A 23,848-nucleotide genomic window follows, 5' to 3' on the forward strand; every position below is an offset into this window, starting at 1 on the left:
GATCTCAGCTCACTGCAACCTCCGCCTCCTGGGTTCAAGTGATTCTCCTGCCTCAGCCTTCTGAGTAGCTGGGATTACAGGCACGCACCACCATGTCCAGCTAATGTTTGTATTTTTAGTAGTGATGGGGTTTCACCATGTTGGTAAGGCTGGTCTTGAACTCCTGGCCTCAAGTAATCCGTCCACCTCGGCCTCCCAAAATACAGGCATGAGCCATCGCACCTGGCCGAGAAATTATTTACAAATGAACAAGGATGTAATGGACTTACCTGAATCTGTAGCTGTAATCATTAAGACAAAGTGCTCTTTTGTTTCCCGATCCAGACTCTGTGTTACTCCAAGTTCTCCACTGGCTGAGAGAGTAAATGCATTGTCTTCATTACCACCAAACAGAACATATGAGAGTTTGCTGTTAGATCCTTGATCATCATCTCTTGCCACCACCTGTAGAATAGTACATATCACAATGTGAGTAAAGCAAATAATGCATCTCATGAAATGAAATGCCTCCATTAAAAAAACGAGGTAAAACTATGTTAAGAGATTCCAAAGATATATTTTTAGATTTTCAAGTAAAAAATAAAAATGGCACACTATAGTATGTATCACCCGAGTCTATTTGTGTAAAAATATGTGTAAAGCTAATGCACAGCATTTTTGGAAGGCTTCATAAAAATTTTTAAGAGCAGTTTCACCTAGGTAGTTAAATATATGAAGGAAAAGAGTAGAACAATATTTGTAACAAATTTTTCAAACATTTCCATCATTTTAGTGTTTTAGTATGTGCAGATATTATCCTTGTGGAACAAAATTCAAAAACACAAATACATAAAGGTGTGCAACATGAGTATACACAAAAGAAAGCTAGTAAAATACAATAGTTTGATCGATAAGGAAATTAAGAGGTTCTTAGGTATGATATTTATAAACTTTTCCTTTTCAAAATTTGCTGTATCTGCAATTGAGCATTTATGGATGAGAATGAGGAGAGAACAGGGGAAGCGTAAACGCTGTAGAAGAGGGAAGGTTTTCAAATAGATGTCTTATAATTAAGACAACACTTGCTTTATTTAAATATACTGACCTGAAGAATTGTTCTGGGTAGTGTCCCTAAATTCTCAGGGACATTTACAGAATAAGGAGATAGCTCAAATATAGGAACAAAGTCATTAATATCCAGTAGAACAATGCTGACCGTGGAGGTATCAGTTCTGGGTGTGCTGCCTCGATCGGTTGCCTGAACAGTTAAATGGTAGGTAGGGGTCTTTTCTCTATCCAAAGGTTTAGCAACAGTGATGGCACCTGTGACAGAGTCTATCCGAAATTCCTGATTGGTATTACCATTAACAATGCCATAGCGAACCTGTCCATTTGTGCCTTCATCTCCGTCTGCTGCGAACACTTGTATTATATCTGTTCCAGTAAGTGTGTTTTCATTAATCTCCACTTTATACAAAGCTTGTGCAAAGATGGGGTTGTTATCATTGATGTCAAGTACCATAACTACAACCTCTGTAGATGAAGAGAGAGACGGTTGACCTTTGTCTGTAGCCACCACTGTTAGAGTATAATTAGAAACTTCTTCTCTGTCCAGTTCTCCAGTGAGCCTCACTTCACCATCAATGGTCCCAATACTGAACTTGTTTCCCAAAGGGTTCAGCAGAGTGTACTCAATATAGCTGTTTGGGCCACTATCTGGGTCAGTTGCTTGAGCTTTGAAAACAACAGTATCAATAGGTGTATTTTCTGGAATGTATGTCAATTTAGGGGAAAGAAATGTCGGTGGGTTATCATTTACATCCAACAAAATAATGGAGACTTGAGCAGTGCTTGTGAATCTGGAGGCTGGAATCTGTGGCAGGTCATGCACTTGAACAACCAAGTTGTAGAAGGACTGACTTTCCCGATCCAAAGCTTTTAGGACTTTGAGTATACCATTCTTGTCAACAGTAAACTGCCCAAGGCTATCACCTGAAGCAATGCTATAAGTCAATTGAGAGTTGACGCCTGAAATTAAAGGGAAGAAAAAATTTTCTTAAACATATGCTGATTGCAGAACAAGCCATAGCAAAACTTTTGGCAAGTAATTTGGCAAGTTTGATATGCCGTGCATCCAAACACACTTTAGGAAATCCTGTGAACAAATGATCTATATACTGCTTGCTATTTACTAGAGTGTTGAAATGTTAAATTACAAAAGTAAAGAGGAGAAAAATAGTCCAGAGAGCAGATATTTTTCTATATGTTTCCTTGTTTCTATCACATAATTCCTGATGGTCCAGCACTAACAGTGCCACACGCTATACTATTAGCCAAACATTTGTAACTTTGGTAATTTGGGGAGGCTGACACCAATTTTCAAGAAAGGGTAATAAAATGTTCTGATGTATGGCATTAGTCATGAATGCTGTAAGTGTACTTTTATATTTCGTGTCAAAATCAATAAATACTTATTAATTCCTATTGTCTAGCTAAGTAATGACCTTTGAAACAATATTTCTCTTTCAGATTTTATTAAACATATTTAAAGTTTCTAAAAAGTATTTTTAAAGAAATTGTTAGCATTAAAATTATACATAAAACTTTCCAAATATAAATGCTCATGCTATTATTGGACTGTATTTAGATACTGTTGATTTTTCTTAGGATCATGTGTCATTTTTAGTTTAAAAATTGTTTCTAAATCCTCACTTCAGAAAATGATTGCAGAGATTCTTATAACAAAAATGATGTGGAGCATATACATCATCTTACTATTTTAGTAACTAAAGGTAAATAACAAATAAGCAGTGAAAACAGAAAGAAGTCAGTTTCTGCCTCAGAGTGGTGTTTTCTTCTCTGGCTTATAACAACATGTGCATTTTTATATCTTATTCTAATGACATTGGAAAAAATACAGGATATTATGATAAAAACATACTGTACATCCAGGTAATCTATCTTTAATAAAGATGTATACTCTGGGACTAGCAAATATCTACTGACTACCCTGAATTACCTACAATTAGCTTCTATATTTCTAACATTAATTTCAACTATCCAGGTTTCTGAATTCTATCTATGAGAAGTGATGTCCACTTTTGGCAAAAGTCGTCTAGAACAATTTAATCACCCTTTTACTCTTTTCTTTAAAAAAGTTATTTCTCACTATTCTATGAATACTTCAGTTAACTTTTGCCTTTTTTTGAACTTCATCAAGTTCTTTAAGAAGTCAAATTTAACTTGAGTATGAGATTTTTTTCTACCATGTAGAACTCAATGTTTTTAAAAACGCCACACTTACTCTTATTCTGTGACTTTACTGTCTCTAATATCCTTTGCCTAATTTGAACCATGGGAAAAATATTTATGAATATAACTTTCAGACAATGATTTATTAACAAAAATTTCTAGGATAAACAATGATTGAGTAAATTGTTGAAAGGGTAGTTTATTTTTCCCCTTCATTATGAGTTGTGACTTTTAATATTTATAGTTTATTTAAGACAACTCACAACTGAACAAGGAAGAGGTTATAAAGTTCAGAATACTTAGGAGTCTGAAGATCAGGAAAAATATGAATAAATAAAGCTAATAGGTGTCAGAGGTCAATTCACCCACAAGAAAGAAACGGAATTGTAGAATCTGACTAGAACAAGGTTAACAGCCTATTTCAACCCCTTGTCTTAAAATTCCACAGGCTTTAGAGGATAAAAATTTCCACTATCTTCACATATATATATAAAGCTTTTAGGACTTTCATTACAACATAAATATATGTATATACATTATATTGTACGTGTATATATATTTACTCAAACATTATAACATATATATATTTGAGTATCTATACATACACACATACAATTTATTTTTAATTATGCGTATACGTGTGTTTCTATTAATGTCTACATATATAGTTACGTTTAATTACTTTTTAAGAAGATTTTCTGCATTTCCTATGAAAAAGTTCATCAGTAAATATTGAATCCCCATTCTTTAGGGGACATGACTATTATTGAGAAATGCAGTTATGAAAACACATGAATGAAAATAAATACCAACAAGCAAAGATATAAAATTTAATTCTAGAGAAGCATATAAAATCTTTCATATCTAAGATCAAAATACGTTAAAAATACTGACATTTTACATGGCCTAACATTTCTACATAAATCAACAGGAATGGGAGCAGTTAAATCAAGTATCTGATCATCCTTAGTCCATCATGTATGCTACTTCTTTGAGTAAACATCTAAATTGCAGAGGCAAAAAGAGAACATGATCCCAGAATTTCATAGCATTGTTGTAGACAGCAGAACAGCCTCTTTTATAAAGGCAAAAAGTTTGGTAGATGAATAGGTAAGGGAAGTAATAAATTTTAAGCTAACTAAAAGTATAACAAAAGAAAAATTTGCTTTTATATTCAAATACATAATGACAAATATATTAAGTAACAACATTAAAAATAAACTGAAGATAATTATTATTGTTGATGAAACAAAAAATATAACTATTTTTACATAAAATATTGCCATATTATACAACAAGTAGCTCTCATCTCAGGAACTGAAAATTAATTGCTGCAATTACAGGTCATGGAATCTGTCTGCATTTACTTTACTGTAAAGAAAATAACTTTTCTTTTCTGAAAAGTCTAAAAAGTGACTTTGGCCATATACACTACATCTAAAAAATACATGCAGACATAGCAAAACTCAAATTTCTCCCTGAATATTTGAAGTATACTGAAAAATACTAAGCTCAGACCATTTTTTTCTGTTTTTGCAACAAATATCTGAACCATGAGACAGTAAACACATTATTTTAAAATTATTATTTTTACATTGTTTCAAATTCTAAGCTTATCCATAAGTGTTGCAATTTAAATTTAGTGGGCTTTAATGGCCCACCAGATCTTTAAACTTCAAACAGCCCACTGTGAACCATTTGTGTTCAATGTTCTCCAAGTCATTTAGTTACATGATTCTTCCTGGCAGTTTTATTGCATACGTATGGTTTTATGGTTTTGTCATATATATATACACACATACACACACACTATATATAGATATGTACATATCTATAGATAGTATTTCAGTCTCATGAATAATTTCATTCTAAGAAGCACAGCACACAAAATATATATTATAAATATATAAAAATATATATAAATAGTAAAATATATTTTAAAAGTACAGGTGTATAGTTTCATGCTATAAAATATGTATATTTACTCACAATCTATAAATGCTATCTTCTAATTTCTATAAAGAACTAATATTTGTCAACTTTTCACATAGCTGTAACACATAGAAGTGTTTTGAATAACATCCATCTTTATAAAGCAGTTTCGACAAGGTCATCAGGTCACTGGAATATATGAAACTCAATGGTCTGTATTGTACACCAATATTATATAGCTACATTTATTCAGCAAAAATTCCAATTGTATTATTAGCAAAACATTTTAATATGACTTCTCAATATTTAAAGTGTAAATAATTTATAGGATAATAAAATAACCATCAAAGCCAGAATATTTCTGTAATGCTCCTATTTAAATAGTTTTCCTCAATGTAATACCGTATGCATAGTATTCTTGATACTAACAGAGGTATTACCCTTCTTGTGAAAACAGTAAAACATCTGATTTATTTTTATGAAATCATCATGTAAGCTAAATTTTAAACTCTGACAGAATCCATAGACAGATAACAGATTGTGACATTTATTTTCATATAAAATTCCTTCACCTAAAAAGATGACAATATTACCTCACTGGAACCTTCTGATCAGAGATTGAGATTTATTTGTTAATTTGTTATTCTTTAAAAATGTCTGACTAATATTGTCTGTGAAATACTTGAGACCCTTTTGTGTAACTGAGCTGGAAATTTTTACAAACAAACTTACCCTTGTACAGCCTTATCACTGTCCTTGAAATTCAGAAAGAATAGGAATTGTGTCATATATTTTATGTCAAGGTGCAGGAAATTACACTGATAAACGTATTCAAAACTAAAACAATGAATAAATATAGCTTGAAACTTTTACTCAATGCAAATTAAAGGAAAAATATCACAAAAACTTACTTAGAGTCAATGGTCAATGTATTTCTGTGCTTACATGTGCATGGAATATTCCAGCAGGTTTTTGACAAAGTTCTTTTTTTTTCTTTTTAATTTTTTGGTATCTTCTCAGTTTCCCTATATTTTAAGTTATGATGGTAAATAAAACTTATTCCAGGAAACATACAATTCTATGAAACAATGGGCTCTCTCTAATACATAACTAATAAATCACAAAGAAACATGGTGAAAAATTCTTCACTGTAGAAAAGTTGAGCACAGTCACAGGACAAATAAGAATATATGGTTAGCTTTGAAAATATTCGTATCTACGGAATAGGTAAACTAACTAAAAGTTATAGCAGAGAAATCAATCTCCAAAATAGGGATTAACCTCAATTATATACAGATATCTAATTGGAGCCAATCCACAGACCTGGGATCAGGTACATGAAATAGAGCATGCAATGTTCTTAGGCCAGGACTGGGTACACGCAAAACACTTGACAGATGTCAGTTCTTGAGATTATTATTAACATCGTTAACATTAAAGTATTGTTACTAGCAATAGTAGTAGTAATAGTAGTAGTACTAGCATTACAGCTGTATCTATTTTAGATATATCTTTGTGCCCAATTTTAACTGCACTTAAATTAGAGGAGGAAACATCAAAATGCTCTTACTCAACGAATTCTAAAGAAAGTATTTCCCATTTTACTTATTGAAACATATATAAAATACTGTGCTTTTTGCTTGTCATATCGTTCCAAGTGCCATTTATAGACACTATGAAAAGGAAACTAAGTATAGAATAGAATGTTAAAATAGTATTCTGAGATTTCACAAATCATCCAAGTCATAAGAATAAGGAAATTCTAAATTGAGATAGATATGCCTGTCACTAGAGACCTATTTCCTCTTCAAAGTACTGTCCCTTGTTTTATATATTGATGAGACAATTTAGTTGCATCCCATGTAAGGGAAAAACACGTACTAATTTTCCAGACAATTCAGTTAAGATTGATAATCCATACAATGTTTTCTCTAATGCTGTATTATATGATATGTGTACTTACAAAACAAGTGTTAGAAGAAAGGCCAAAAGAATCAGCTATTAAAATAAAGTTTGCCAATTGCTTTTGCAATAAATACAAATCAAACACATGTAAAGTATAAATTTAATGCAAAATTTTAACTTGATCATTTAACATAAATTAAACAGATCTGAGACTGTTCGAGCTAAAATGAAACCTAGTTAAAATATTATTAGCTGGGCTGGGTGCAGTGGCTCATGCCTGCAATCCCACTACTTTGGGAGGCCAAGGCAGGCGGGTCACCTGAGGTCAGGAGTTCGAGATTAGCCTGACCAACATGGAGAAACCCCGTCTCTACTAAAAATACAAAATTAGCTGGGCGTGGTGGTGCATGCCTGTAATCCTAGCTACTCGGGAGGCTGAGGCAGGAGAATTGCTTGAACCTGGGAGGTGGAGGTTGCAGTGAGCCAAGATTGCATCATTGCACTCCAGCCTGGGCAACAAGAGTGAAACTCTGTCTCAAAAAAAAAAAAAAAAAAATTATTAGCCATTTGTCAGTCAAAAATATGAAACTTAGTTTTTGCATTCATAAGCATTTTTATTTGGTTTCATTTTGCTTTGAAATTCTATCCTTTTCAAGTTAAAATAACATATGTAAACTTAATATTTTTATTTATCTAACAAAATTATTCAAAAAAAGTGGTCTTATGACTTCTACATTGCTAAATTGAAACATGACCCCACACTTAGGGGGAAAAATAAGATAAGGTTTATAAAACAATACAGGGTATGTTTTCTGTTATAAATAAGAATTTAACCAATAAAGTACTCAATTTTTAAAATCCTCTATAGTTCAGTTATAATTCTATTCCTCAACTTCGGACCTATATTCACAAAATGCATTTCTGTGACAGCTCAACACAATAAATAAATGTAATATAAATCTGATGACAGTTTATAGATGTTTTAAAAACCATATTAAATAAAATACATACCATCATCTGCATCAGTAACATTAAACACAAGAACAGTAGATCCTACAGGTAGATTCTCCATTAAAGATGTGCTGTATGAATTCAAGCTGAAAATAGGTGGATTATCATTTACATCTAGAATATTGAAATAAACTCTGATGGTAGTAAATTGTCCCCCACCATCTTCTGCTCGAACAGTGAGGATATAATATTGCTGTACTTCATAATCTAATAATCGAGTCAAATTAAAGACCCCAGTAATGGGATTCAGGAAAAAGATGCCATCTTCATCATCTTCATTCACAATATATGTAATTTCTCCATTCACACCAGAGTCATCATCCGTGGCTAAAATGGCTGCTACCAAAGAACCTATCAAAAGAATAAAGCAATAGTATAAAATCAAGGAAGCAAGAAGTATTACTAAGAGAACATATAGAAAGAGACCAAAAAATGTATTTGTACAGTAAAATATCTTAACTGAGAACTGCTATGAAAATACAGTGAACATAACATTCTGCAGATTTCGATATTACCATTTCCCTATTTGAATACAGTATGTGACATATCAGATATCCAGTGGACCTCAGGTTTCAGCATAAATTTCCTGAGGAATTAATAATACATCTGATGTTGTGTTTCCATCTAGCAGTACTTATCCATAAATATATTGATGAATTCAACCAACATTTAAGGTAGCATATTGCTAGTGTCAGGAACTGAGGATTCCAAAAAATATATAGACTTATGCCCTGGTGATACTACTCTAGAACTTATGTGGTCATTGCAATAACTAAGTCAAGAAATAAGTGTGATAGGATTTCCATAAAGGACTTGCACAAGGTATCTTGAGGAGTGAAGAAAAAACTGCAGGTAGAAGGAGTCCCCTGTAGATGTTTAATTCCTTTGCCAAATGGAGTTTCTAAAATGTATGGTTTATCATAAATAATCATTCCAAATGTAATTCAGAATAAAATTTCAATTTTACATACAAATTTCCAATAATGGGAATGAAGCATACACACACACACCAGAAACATGGATATTGAGTACTCAGACTAAAAAAAATCACAATATAATATGTTCAAAGAAGCAAGATTATAATTAAAGATTCAGTTTCTCATAACACCTAATGGGCATTTGCTAATACCCAAGCCCTGTGTTAGCAAACTCAATGTACTTTCTAAATTATCCTTTACCTTAACTCTAACAGGAATTACTGTTTCCATTTACGGGATAGAGAATTGAAACTAAGAGAAATGAATTAACTTGCCGTTGGTCACACAGCTAGTGAGCGTTAGAATCGATATTCACAGTTTTTCATGTATTTTTTTTGCTGTTCTTTTTATACATAGCCCCAAAATCACATTAGACATTTTTAAAGCAGAAAGAGTACCAAAAGTGTGGTTGACAGAAAATTAATAACCCATGTCACAAATACTTTCAGACATATAAATGGCTAACCTCATTCATCCTAAAAAATTTAGCCATTTGCTTGAGAATTTTACCAAAGATCATTAATGAAAAAATCCAACAATCCGGCATATATATTTTATAACTAGTAGTATATGATTAAAAACTGATCATTGATTAAGAGCAGCCAAAACATAGTATGTAATTTTGGTTCAAAAGCGATTCTTGCAAAATACACATAAGAGACCCATCACCTACCAGGGATTGTGTCCTCAGGAATGTCAAAAGAGTACACGGGTCTGGAAAACTTGGGTGTATGGTCATTCACATCACTGACAGTAATATTAATTCTCATATCCGAGGACTGAAGACCATCATCAGCACGAACTAGCAACGAATATTTGGAACGGCGTTCCCTGTCCAACCGCCTGGTTGCTATCAGATCTCCGGATTCTGGGTCAATGCGAAAACTATCATCAGCTCCACTAATGATAGTGTATGTGACAAGAGCATTTGCACCCTAAAAAAAGAGACCAAGCATCTGAGCTATTGGAAGTAGAAAAGCATTGCTCCTTATATTTTCTTTTGAACACATATTTGACAAAGGAAGGCTTTTTGGCTTTAAGTTCATATGATATTATAAGACTTAAACAGGTAATGAGAGATAACTGAGGCGGTAAAAGCTTTGTATGTCCCAAATTACAAAACATTGCTGGAAGAAATCAACAAAGATACAAACAAATGGAAAGACATCCCAAGTTCATGCATTGGAAGACTTAACATTGTTAAAATGTCCATGTTATCTATGCAATTTACAAATTCAATACAATTTATATCAAAATCCTAACAGCATTTTTTATAGAAAGAGGTAAAGCAATTCCAAAATTCATATGAAATCACAAAGGAGCCTAAATAGCCAAAACAATCTTGAGAAAGATAAACAAAGTTAGAGGTATTGTACTTTGTGATTTTAAAATATACTACAAAGTTACAGTAATGAATAAAGTATGGTGCTGGCATAAAGACACACATATAGACAAACCGAACAGACCAGAAAGCCTATAAATAAATCCATGCATGACAGTCAATTGATATTCCATAAGGGTGCCAAGGATATATAATGGGGAAAGGATAGTCACTTCAACAAGTGGTGTTGGGAAAACTGGATATCCATATGCAAAAGAATGCAAATATACATTATACACAAATATCAATTTAAAATGGATTAAAGACTTAAAATTAAGACCTGAAACTATAGAACTCCTAGAAGAAAATTCCTAAAAGACAGTCATATACATTTCATGTATATGACTCCCAAAACAAGCAACATAAGCAAAAGCAGACAAGTGAAAGTATATCAAACTAAAGTTTCTCTACAGTAAACAGTCGAGAAAATGAAAAGGCAATCTATGGGATGTGAGAAAATATTTGCAAACTGTATATCTGATAGAAGGTTAATTTTCAAAATATATAAATAAGTCCTACAACATAATAGCTGTAAGTTTGGTAATCCAATAAAAAATTGGTTAAGGTCTTATATAAATGTTTCTTTAAAAGAATACATAAAAATGGCCAACAAGTGGCCAGGCGCGGTGGCTCACGCCTGTAATCCCAGCACTTTGGGAGGCCAAGGTGGGCGGATCACGGGGTCAGGAGATTGAGACCATCCTGGCCAACATGGTGAAACCCTGTCTCTACTAAAAAAAAAATTCAAAAAATTAGCCGGGCGTGGTGGCAGGCGCCTGTAGTCCCAGCTACTCAGGAGGCTGATGCAGGAGAATGGCATGAACTCGGGAGGCAGAGCTTGCAGTGAGCCAAGATCGCACCACTGTACTCTAGCCTAGGTAACAGAGCAAGATTCTTGTCTCAAAAAAAAAAAAAAAAAAAGGCCAGCCAGTAAGTATATAAAAAATACTCAGTGTTACTAATCATCAGGGAAATGCAAATCAAAGCCACAATGAGAAATCACCTCACACCTGTTGGCATGGCTATAATAACAAATAAACCAAAATAAGTGTTGGTGAAGAAGTGGAGAAATTGGACCCCTTGCACACTATTGGTGGGAACGCAAAATGATGCAGCTGTTGTGGAAAATGGTATGGAGGTCCTCAAAAAAAATAACAAATAGAATCACCTTATGATCGAGCAATCCTTTTTTCACAACGGTCATGATTTGGAAACAAACTAAATAGCCATTAACAAATGAATAGATAAAAAAAGGTGATATAGGTTTAGTATCCCTAATCAAAACAAATCCAAAATCCAAATGCCCCAAAATCCAAACATTTCCAATATGATGTTCAAAGGAAATGCTTATTGGAACATTTCAGATTTTGACATTTCAGATTAGGGATGCTAAATCAGCATGTATAATGCAACTTCCAAAATCAAAAAAAAAAAGGAATTTGAGACACTTCTGGTCCCAAGTATTTCGGATAAGAAATACTCAACCTGTTTGTACATACAAAGGAATATTATTCGGCTCAAAAACAAAAGGAAATCCTGCCATATGTGACTACATGGATGAGCCTTAAGGATGTTATACTAGATAGTCACAGAAGGACAAATACTGCTTGATAGGTATTTATATATATGAAGTATCCAAAATGGTCAAACACATAGAAGCAGGGAGTAGAATGATGGTTTTCCAGGGCAGACAGTAGGGAGAAATCAGGAGCTTATAAGCCATGGGTATACATCTTCACTTACGCAAGAGGAATAATTTCTAGATCTACAGTACAACATTGTGCCTATAGTTAACAATACTGTATTGTACATTTAGAAATCTTTTAAAAGGGCAGATCTCACATTAATGTTCTTATCACAATAAAATAAAAATAAAAGCGAATCAAATGAATACAATATTTTACAGTCGTTCACTATTCACGGATTTGGCTTACTGTTGAACAGTGTGTTAGAGTGGACAATTTTAATATAGAACAAAAGAAGAAAGTCAAGCTAAAATGTTAGAGTATCCGTATATTTTTTGAGAACCTCAAATATAACACAACTTTGCCTCAATTCTACAGCCAAGGAACCCCGATATTGTTTTAATTGGAAGCAATATTTTAAGGATATTGACATTGCAGTATAGACTAGTGAAGGGAGAGGCCAGAGAAGGCAGAGTGTGAATACAGTTGGGGCCCAAGAGACTGAGGCTTCATTTCCCCCAAGTTGGTGAAACTGTTCTGTAAAATGAAAGTCCCTGTTCTGGAAAATGAAAATGGGGGTGATTTCCTATGTACTCTCAGGTCTTTGAGCTGTGACCCTCAAAATTCTGAACTAGAGAGATGGCAGAGAGAAAAATAGAATATTCATAGTGTTTGCTAGCTGCTGAATGCCACCTTGAGCACATCAATTCCAGGGCACTAATTAATTTGTTAAAGGCAAACTAGCAACATAAGTACTATTAGAATGCCCATTTTAAAAGAAATTAAGGGATTGGAATCCTGGCCATCTTGCTCCAGAACTTACTCTGAATCAATACATGGGACAAATTTTACTATTATAATACATGGGACAAATTAGTAAAATTTGACAGATTATTGAAAATAGAAATAATACTAATAGCTCTCTCATTTGCTCAACATTTCCATATATATTCTCACTTTTTTAACAACCCCATGTGCAAAGTAAAAGCAAAAAAGAAAAAAAAGTCTTTTTAAATTTCAAGTTACTTTGGCTGGGAATTAAGAGAGTACTCTTACTGAGGACATTTCAAGAATAGGACCTGCTTTGATGCAGGATAAATAGGAAGTGAAATTTTATTTGCGGTGTATTTAGGGATTAAAGAACAGCTTCATAGAAATGGTTATCTGGCAATTAGAGATTTGGGAATGAGGTTTAAGATAAATATCTGAAGGTCATTTTATGTGGGTGTCAGTTGAAGCCACAAGAGTTGTTCAGAAATTAAATTAGAATAGAGATAGGAACACTCATATAAGGACTGAATAAGGATGGTGAAGGAATGAGAAGAAAGAAGAGAAGCAAGGATTGGCAGAGGAAGAAGGAAGAGGGATATTTCTTAATTCTGTATATTATAATCAAAATACTGAGTTTAATATACCCTGTGCTGATTGAGATATGATGGTCTGGGGCCATACTTTTGGGGTTGAATTTGTGCTCCATGTGTTAGTCATGTGGCATTGGACCACATACTTAACCTCTCCAAGCCCATGTTTCCTCATCTGTACACTGGGATGATAATATTACCTGCCAAAAAGGATTGTTTTGGAGGTTAATTTAGTGAATATATATTTTAAAAACCTAGAACAACCCTTGACAAATAGTAAGCACAGGAAAATGATAGTTGTTATTTTATTCTTATTCTTACTATTTTCTTATAAGAGAAACATGATGGCTTAAATGTATTTGATGACTTAGACTTCTGCAAATGAATAATTTAAATCAAAATGTAACTAGAGTTGCTATATATCCATGGGAAAATACAGTACCGGATTTCCTATTATACGTTATTATTGACCTTGACACTAGGTATAAGTAGTGCTAGAAATGTTGACTTCAAAAATTACTCTTTAATTTAATATACTTACCTAAAACAAATATACCATTTATTGTAATTAACCTCCAAGAATGTATTTATTAAAATATAAAGACACAGAGCTCTCAAGGAGAATATTAGGAAGAAGGTAAGTTTGGAGTGTATAGGCATGTAAAGCTGACATAGTGGGGGATTACAGCATCCACAGTTTCCATACATCTTTTCCATCATAACTTACATACATTTTTTCCTTCATGGTCAAACATATAAGGAGATGATTTCTAACAGTCTAAAGCAAAAATATTGCCGCTATATTTAGTGTTAGTTTGTACTGCATTCTTCAGGCCAGTCTTAACATTTAGTAAAATGAATGCCTCAAAGCACACTTAAATTTAATAATGGAACAGCTGAGTCTAAGACATTACCCACATTTACCTTGTATATTCAGGTGTACATTGAATATCTAACATATTTATTGTAATTTTATGGTTTAACACAAACATTCAATAAGCATGTGAGACTTCTAATCTGACCACACTCTGTACATTTGTTCTGTTTCACTAGGAATTCCATTACTTTAGTAAAGTGGGTGAGGTATGGAAGTAGCTACATTCAATTCTGACCCATGAAAACAGTAAGTACAGCTTCCTGCATGCCCTCGAAGAGCCTGGCCAGAGAGGGAAGACACAGACGATGAAGCTGGAGCCAGGGCTGCCGGTCCGAGTCTCCTACCTCCCTACAACCCTGCCCGCCCCTGAAGGCTGCATGGCGCCTTGGAGGCTGTCCCTCAAGTTATCTCCTCTGTTAAGACAAAAAGTAAAGTACTGTGGTCCTTGCGAAAAAAAAAAAAAAAGAAAAAAAAAGAAAATAATAAGTACTTGGAAATTCAGGTAAAGAAAAGAAACAAAAACCTATTTAATGCTATTACAAAAATGGTTTGATATTTAGAAATGCCCTGTCTACCGGCTGTAATAAATAATAATATTCCTAAAGTTGTAATAATTTTTCTGAAAAGAGGTAAACACATCAGGCTGTGTTGATAAAAAACAATCTTTTTCATATTCAAAATCAGCTGATGTGGTGAATTCATAATATTAGTGAATGTCTGAAAATATCTGGCCACGAGTAATGATTTAATTAGGTCTTTTGAAAAGTCTATTTACTTAATATTCAGAATATGCCATATCAGCAACAAAACAAGAAACAAATATCATGTTTCAGCTGCACTGCAGTGGAAATAATGCTGGTTAAAAACATTCTGCTCTCCTGATGAACCACAGAGACAAAAGCACATGGAAGGAATTCTAAAAGTAAATAGCTATAAATTTCAAATGCATATTAGAACCTTAAATAGTATTTTCAAAAACATATATGGTACCACGAAGCAAAGTTTGAGTATCCTGGCCCATTACTAGTATAATTCTGTTTATAAAAGGGAACAAGAGACAAACAGAGTCATGTGCTTCTGAAACATGTAAATCTTGCTCCAACACATTTCAAATGATATGTAAATTAAGTTCAACGTATACATTTTGTTTTATAAAATTGTAATTCCTTTACCCAGGCTTTGTTCTACAGTGCCCTACAAAAGTTCCTATAGCATACTAACACTTATATGTTAGGTAAAGTAATGAATGAAAAGTATATAAATAATTTTTAAAAATCTACACAATTGGCTGATGACCTACATAATCTTGAGTCTTACTCAAACTAGATGAAGAAAGAAAACAGAGCCAGGATTTGAAAAGAGAGAAAATTTTAAAAATATTTTTCCCAAAATTTGGCTAAGAGGTAAGGAGCTGAGAATAAAGTAGAAAATAAAACAAAGGTTTATCTAAAAGCATTAATATTTATTATAAGCAACTAAAAACAACAACAAAAAGAAAACAGCCCAAAATTCTAAATGCCATAGGCAGCCATTCTACTTAACATGAAACCAAAGACATGTGAGTTCCCCATGTCAAGAGTTATAGTCAGTCAGCAGTTATTAAAACGTTATTAAGTTGTTTAAGAGAAAAATGCATTTAAGAAGATAAACAACTTTGTAAGCTTTTTCTTTAAAAAACAACGGTTGTAGTTTTACTGAAATGCCCCCCTTTCCTTTAATGTTGTAGGTACACCTAGTTACTCCCTTCCATCCTCTTTGCCTTTCTACACTCACACACAAACAAATCTAGTTACAAGAATGTGGTGATTTTTATGCCTTCAGGCACAGTCACACCTCATACATATTGTCAGCATCCCTCTCTACCCTTGAATTGCTAACAGCCTTCTCTCCAATTCTCTTGTTTATTCCAGCGTTACAGCCTTATACTCTTCTGGCCCTAATTCCCCACTCTGTCTCATCTCAAAAGTACTTCTTATATATCCTAGCTATCATCACTTTACATTCTGTATTTTTCTTAACTAGCATGTCTAAGTGATAACACCTGCATGGTTACTTACATTTTTTTTTTAAACTTAAAAAACAAAGCTCAGTAGAAATAAAATAAAAATTCACAAAAACAAGCATTGGTCTAAATACCTAGATGTATAAGGACTTTCTTAGGCTTCCTCTAGTCTCATCATAAATGTAAACATAGCTTAAAAGATGAATTTGGAGGCAATGCAAGTGTGTGCACACATACACCAACACACACACGGAAGTCAGATGGAGAAAAATAAGAATGCTGGCAGTATTGCATTTATACTAATACTCACATGAAATATTCTTAAAGAGAAAATATTGGGAGGGAAATAAAATTATAACAGTGTCAAGAGAATAGTATTAAAAGGGTTGAGTGTTGGAATCTCTGAAATAACCATTTCTTAAGAGAGCAGTATGATGATTAAAACAACTAAATTGCCAAATACAATTCTACCTGTGATTCCTGTAATTCCTATTAAATAATCCCACTCTAATTACAATATTCCATGGAGTAAATAGCCATCCCATTAGAATATCTATTATAATTAACATGATTATTACTTCATTCTTTTAAAGTGATTAGAATAAATCACTTCCAATAAATGAGTTTAATTTGCTCTATTCTTAGAGAGAGTATAACCAACGAAATAGTCATTACAATTTCAATTATTTGATGTCAAGTGTCCTATGCCAATTACATTAGTTTTTTTTGTTATTGCTGCTACTTTCAAATGGGAGCTAATGAAATTTTATGAATTGATAAGTCAAAATGTATATTATCAATGATAAACTTTAAGAAAATGAAATATTTACTGAATTATGGCTAATGATATCACATATCTATCAACAATAGAAATATTAAGTCAGATAACTCTTTTAAAGCTAGCTAAATTTGAAATAAGTGTGAACTTCACATTGTAAAATTGAGTAGAATGTACTAAACATAAAACATCATATCTTTTCTAATAGCAAATTGCAATTACCTAAATGTCTATGCTTTATTTTGTTCATCTGTAATAGTTAGATTTTGGCAAAATTTATAAATGACTAAGTCATTACATTTCTGTACTGGCAGTTAAAATTATTTTATTATTTATTTATTTACATTCTTAAGGTTACAGAAATACATTTATAAAGCACTTATTCATATGCCAGGAATCAAGTTTCTAATATTTCTGAGTTTAGATGAGAGGAAGAAAATTAAATTCTCTGTTCTGTGTTCGGCTTGGCTTAAGGGGAAAGAGATAAGGAGATACTGGTGTTTGGAAAGTTATTCCTCTTTCTTAAACTCCAGAACATTACTTAAACTCCTTACCCAGTAAGGAGAAAATAAGCTATGGAGTTTGTTTCATTAGAAAAAATATAAATCACAAATTATTTGTTTCCATGCCATTTGAAACATAATAATTACATAGCTGAACTTAATATATAAATATAGAAAATAGTAATCTAAACCTTCAAATTCTGTAGTTTTAAATTATTTTCTTTTAACAATTACAAATAAAATAAAAATCAATCCTTAGCTGCTATAAGATAGCAAAGGGGAATAATAATGGCATAAAATAGAGATACGTCTTTAGACATTTTTATTATTAAAGAAAAAAATAATTTGACTAAGTAACCTAAAGTGCAAGCAGCAAATGAGTTGTGGATTGCTGATCAGAGGAAAATTACCTCTTGATAGTAATCTCTTTTTTTAACATTTTAATGTTACATTTCAAGAATTAATGTTCTTTGGAAAGGAGCACACATGCTTAACCTTAATTATTGGGTAATAAAAGTAGTCAACATATCCTAGAAATTTGATAAATCACTGCACTACTAAGTTTCACAAATTTGGAGACATGCTTGAGCTACCTCATCAGCATCCATGGCTGTCAGCTGCATAATCTTAGAGCCATCTCCAATGTTCTCCTCTACAGTGAGATCCAGCATGTCCGTTGGAAATACTGGTGGATTGTCATTGATATCCTGAAGTGTTATTTCTACCTACAAAGAAAAAGGAAACAATGTGTGAATGACTCCACGTGTCTGCAAGATACCAATTAAAATGATTACCAGGAATCCACGCAATCAAGACTGCCAAAATGAATTGGAACCTTTGCATCTAACATCCAAACAACAGAAACTACCCCTAGGGAAAAGTTGTGAAATCTTTATAGGAAAACATAAAGTCGAAATAAAAATCGTCTGCCTTGTTGATAAGTAACTGATTTTAAATAGTGGCCATGGAGTTTATACTAGAAAAGGTCCACTGATTAACTGTCATTTTAATCCCCAGATTTGCACCTCACTATGGAACTGCCAAGGCTCAGCACTGTCTGTCATTCAACCATTAAATGCTGCCTGACACACAGAGGAGGTGGTGTAAAATTTCTTGCTGAAATGTTTACATATTGGCAACTAATGTCTGGGGGAAATAAAGAAGTTCACATGTTGTTTTAAGAATCACTCAGAATTTCCCCCTTTAAAGTCCACGCTCAACCTTTAATGGGAAGAAAAATACATCTTTTCTTTCTATTTCCACTCGTATCAGCACTCTCTATTTGTGACTAAAGCTAAGCCATCATTTCTTTCAGATGTCATGTGGATATAGGTTGCAAATATTAACAGCTTTGTTTAAAAGATCTTAGCCAGAGTTATTTGTTTGTTTCCTCACCTAAGAAAAAATGTTTAGAAGAAAGGATTTGTGAAGTATAAAATAATAACTTCAAACTCTGTATTTTCTCTTTTTAGTTAGGTGCTAATAGCTCAAGTTCTGGTAAGAAAAGGGGAAATACAGCTGCTAATAAAACTGAAATCTTCCCAGTTGGATCACAAAATTAAGTCATGGAGAAAAACCCACCCATCCATTTAGCTAGAATATAACCAGGGCATGTTTGTCATAGGATAAAATGTCATCTTTTATAGTTATGCTGTAAAAACTCCATCAGTGATGAGTGATGAGGATGAATCTGAAGGAAGTGGGGAGAGCAAAATAATTCTGATTTCCCCTTTCCCAGGAAGAATGGAAGCTGTGGGAAGGGGAGAGGCAGTAAGTAGGACTGTCATCATTCTCTGAAAAGGAATGAATGGGAAATATACGAGAGCTAGACAAATAAATAAATGAGCAATTGATAAAAATAGAAAACCCCAGAAAACAATATATAAAATTAAGTACTAAATAATTGTTATACCTCTAGTTCTACCTTTTAGTAGAAGAGTGGATCATAAAACAAATGGCTCAAATGAGTCCAGAGAATGGTGAAGACAGGCAAGTCTCAGCAGTTAGAAATCTGACACTTCTGATTTTGGCTAGCAGCAACCATTCTCGACACCATTTCCTTTAAGGAAATGCCCACAATAACTACAACTGCAGCCTGGAAGATGCATTTCCAACTTCCTTGCAGGGTTGTAAATATCATCGGTTTTAGAATTAGAGAGACCAGACTTCAAATTCCTGTCTGACACTTATTAGCTAGATGAACTCGGGCACTTAACTTCTCTTAGCCTCAGTCCATCCTTTTAAAATCAGTATAATAATATGTGTCCTAGAGTATTTTGTGTAGACTAAATCCTGATGATATAGGTAAAGAAAATGCTTAACACAGTTTCTGGCACAGAGTGAAGTATTCTATAAAAAGTCAAGATCTTGGTTTTCAAGCTGTTAGGACAGATCTGGAAGCTTCTTAGAGCCAGAGAAAGGCTTTGAGAAAAGGTATTTTAAAAATCAGAATTCTAGTCCCACATACAGGTTCAACTGGCACATACTGAATGTACACTGAGTTTTCATATGGGAGGAGCTTTGAAATACACACACACATACATATTATATATATATATATATATACACACACATACATATATGTAATTAATGTTCTTCAGAAATTACTAAATATCTTCACTTCATACACGTAAATTTTTTGTATATATATGCACAGTGCTTAAAACAAAAAAAAGACAAAAGGTAACTGAATGCATCATAATTCAACTCTGAACTTTTAGATTCATAGAATTTTAAAAAATTCTAAATTGTCTTTCATCTGTAATCTTATGACTTTATTGGGAAAGCAACAAGCCACCCTTGTGCATGCTAGGGGTGTGTGTGTGTGTGTGTGTGCAAGCACGTGCTCGCATGCATGCGTGTGCATGTATGATTTTGTAAATGTCTTTGTGAAAAATGTACGTGTGTTTATGTAAGTATGTGTGGGTGTGTGTAAATGTGTGCATGTAAGTGTGTATGTGCAGGGAAGAACATTAAACTGAGCATAAGGAAGGACTAGATTGACACCAATTAAATATGACCATCAAAGGCACATCAGGGAACAGAGTCACACACTAGAAACAAGTTGAGTATACCTAAAAGATGTCTCAGTGTAACTGGGAGGTCCATGAATTTAGCAAGCCAATTCTATATTTTAATAGTTTTAAAAAAATAACTAATAAACATGCCTGACATTGTTTTAGGTTATATGTGTGTGTACATACATACACATCTACACACACATATATACATATAAAAACCTCAGCAGAGCCTTTTGACCTAAGAACTTTATCTCCCATTGGATAGATGAGTTAATGAAAGTCCAGTGGTAAGGAACTACCCAGTGTCACAGAGGTAATCAGTCAGTAAAGAAAACTTACACACTCTCATGCGTGTATGTTTAAAAAACATAATGAATCATGTTTTTAAAATATATGCTACAGCTATACAAATATATTTTCATAAATGTGCATTTCATTCACATCCGGAATCTGGATCACTTACATAAGAACTAACTATTAATCAATCTCTTTCTGTCAAAATTTTTAAAAAAAACTAAACTAGGGGATCACTACATAGTGCTCTAGAAGTCTTTGATCCTGTATGCTCTGTGAGATTTTGGTCATTTCAGATGCGGAAAAGTCTTTCTTTTTGCTTTAGTAGAGATAGTAAATTTAGTTAAATACTATTGAGTTCAAAACTACACCTTTTTGAATGAATCTATATAGACCAGTTGTATATACAGATCTAGACCATTTCATCATCATTATCTTCTGATATATGCAAAGTTTATATTTTTAGTAAGAATTCCATAGGTCATTTCTTTAATAAATCAGGCTATCCTCTTTCCCAAAATCAGTGTCATCTTGCCATTCTAAAAGTGAATAACGGCCAGGCGCAGTGGCTCACACCTGTAATCCCAACACTTTGGGAGGCCTAGGCAGGGGAATCACCTGAGGTCAGGAAGAGCCTGAGTTCAAGACCAGCCTGGCCAACGTGAAACCCTGTCACTACTGAAAATACAAAAATTAGCTGGGCATAGTGGTGTGCACCTGTAATCCCAGCTACTCAGGAGGCTGAGACAGGAGAATCGCTTGAACCCAGGAGGCAGAGGTTGCAGTGAGCTGAGATGGCGCCACTGCACTCCAGCCTCAGCGACAGAGTGAGACTCTGTCTCAAAAAAGAATAAAAAAGAAAAGTGAATAACTTCATATTCCATTTCTTGAAAATCTAGATATTTTTCCTTAATTGCCCATTCCCTTTTCTCTACTCCACAGTTCCTCAGATATAACTGAAAAGCTTTCAGCATGGCTTGGCAAAGTTCTCTCAGTAGCCTGGGGTTTTCATTATCTAGGAGAGAAGATCTGAACTCATTAGCATAGATAAGTGTTATCCTGCCATTTCTTCACTTACCCAGATCCTTAGTGCCATGGTTCTATCTACCAAGAATTGCAAGATTCTGAACCCATTTACATGTGATGTGGTCACTAAATCTAACATTTATTCATAGAATATTTTAGAATCTGCCACATAACAAGTATGTGTTAGTCACCAAAATATATAAAAGAAAATAAGACATGTCACCATCCCTTGTAGAAAATAGGTGATGTACTTTAATAGCAATATTTACAAACAGAAGCAGTCATCCCTGGGGAAATACACTGTTGACATCTTGATTCCAGAAGTTTGTCTTTAAATTGCTTACTTGTTGCCATTGGTGTTACTATTTATCTTGATGATTCTAAATCCTAACATGTGCTTGGTTCACTCTCAGATCTGACACGAACCATTACTATACCTTCTTTAGACTAAGGTTTGGTGTGATTTATTTTAAAATATTATATAAAACACAAGAATTGAACATTAGAAGTTTAGAGAAAAAAGCAGGAAACAATAACTACATTTTTATAATTCTTAAAACCCTTTTATTTCTATACAATTCAGATCACTTTAAATAATGAAGACAGTGGTTATTAGTGGTTTAGCTTAAAATTCCGAGATCTTAAGTCTACAATATTATTTCTAAACTAAAAAAGCATATGTTGTAAAAATTAAAGGACAAACCCAATACTACCACATAGTTAAGCTTTCAGTATCAGCATTGCCCCTCTTAGTGTTTTCCATTTATCTTTACATTTGTTTAGACTGGAGGTAAAATTTCATTCAAATAAACATTTTGCAAAAACACAAATCACATTTCAAACTCAGAAGTTTCTCTTCATGAGTGGCTACATTTTGAATAAAAACAAAACAAAATCTGGCAATAGCTTTTGTAATTGAAGTTCAGAACAACTTAAGGTATCAATTCTGAAAGTTTGTAAAAACTGACCTTTAAAGATGAAAGACTCATGACCCTGTTAAGATAAGGCACTTTCATGCTTTCTGCATGCCTACCAAGTGTTGACCTTTGTGCTTAGATATTTGGTCCTTTAAAAATGTGTGTGGTTTCACCTGCTACAATTAGAAGGAATGTAGTTGGTGGATCTGTGCTTGACTTACAATAAATACCTCAGCTGCAGCTAATGGTTGAGGCAAGGTATCACCCACTGCCACTACCGTTGTTACCGTTTAGGTAGCTTCACAAGAATGACTTTCTTGACTGAGTCACCTGAGCCCTGAGCAGTGAAACTCTGGTAAATGAAATAATTTTATTTAGAGACAAACACATGACTGAGATTAAAGGAGCTAATAACCAATTAGTTCACAAATGGTCTGTCTTTTGGTAATTTTATAAAAGTAAAATTTAAGTTAGAAATATGCCTTTAAATATTGTTACCAAATTACTTTATGCTGAAGGAATAAAATCCCTGGTATTCAGCTTGCTGAAGAGTCAAATGGATATTTTAAAACTAAAAAATATTTCTGTGGGAATAGTGCATAAAATAATATAATGCTTTTCTCTTTTTTTATAATATGCAGTCTATCATTTTATTTTGCTGTGCATCAAGAATGTTATTATACATGGGGGTTAATTTTTTAAATGTTTCAGCATACAACTACATAACTAAAGAACAATCATTACCTAACAATAGCTAATATCAAATCATTATATATTTGTGGATCTAATGATAAAACATGCTATTTCCCTGATTTAAATTGATATTATGAAAGTAGAAGATTATATTCAAGTTAAAGGAAATGACTAAAACAGCAAAGTCCATTATGAGCTCATTCCCCAGTTAATAAACTGATAATTGCATGGTGGTTGCCACCTCAACCACAATTC

At 33.3% G+C, this 23,848-nt stretch overlaps 1 protein-coding gene across 3 annotated transcripts in view; it reads right to left on the bottom strand.

Moving 5' to 3' along the window:
* The window catches only part of FAT4 (FAT atypical cadherin 4), a 175,070-nt gene that overhangs the window by 74,423 nt on the left and 76,799 nt on the right, over nucleotides 1-23,848 (bottom strand). For all 3 annotated transcript variants that reach the window (XM_030815731.1, XM_012507642.2, XM_030815730.1), the window contains exons 2-6: nucleotides 18,237-18,368; nucleotides 9,730-9,991; nucleotides 8,080-8,430; nucleotides 1,085-2,007; nucleotides 270-444 (exon numbers count right to left, since the gene is read on the bottom strand). In XM_030815731.1, coding sequence (XP_030671591.1) covers nucleotides 270-444; nucleotides 1,085-2,007; nucleotides 8,080-8,430; nucleotides 9,730-9,991; nucleotides 18,237-18,368 — 1,843 coding nt within the window. The remainder of the gene's footprint in view (nucleotides 1-269; nucleotides 445-1,084; nucleotides 2,008-8,079; nucleotides 8,431-9,729; nucleotides 9,992-18,236; nucleotides 18,369-23,848) is intronic.

Source organism: Nomascus leucogenys, chromosome 7b, assembly GCF_006542625.1.
Source record: "Nomascus leucogenys isolate Asia chromosome 7b, Asia_NLE_v1, whole genome shotgun sequence".
Taxonomy (NCBI): Eukaryota; Metazoa; Chordata; class Mammalia; order Primates; family Hylobatidae; genus Nomascus; species Nomascus leucogenys.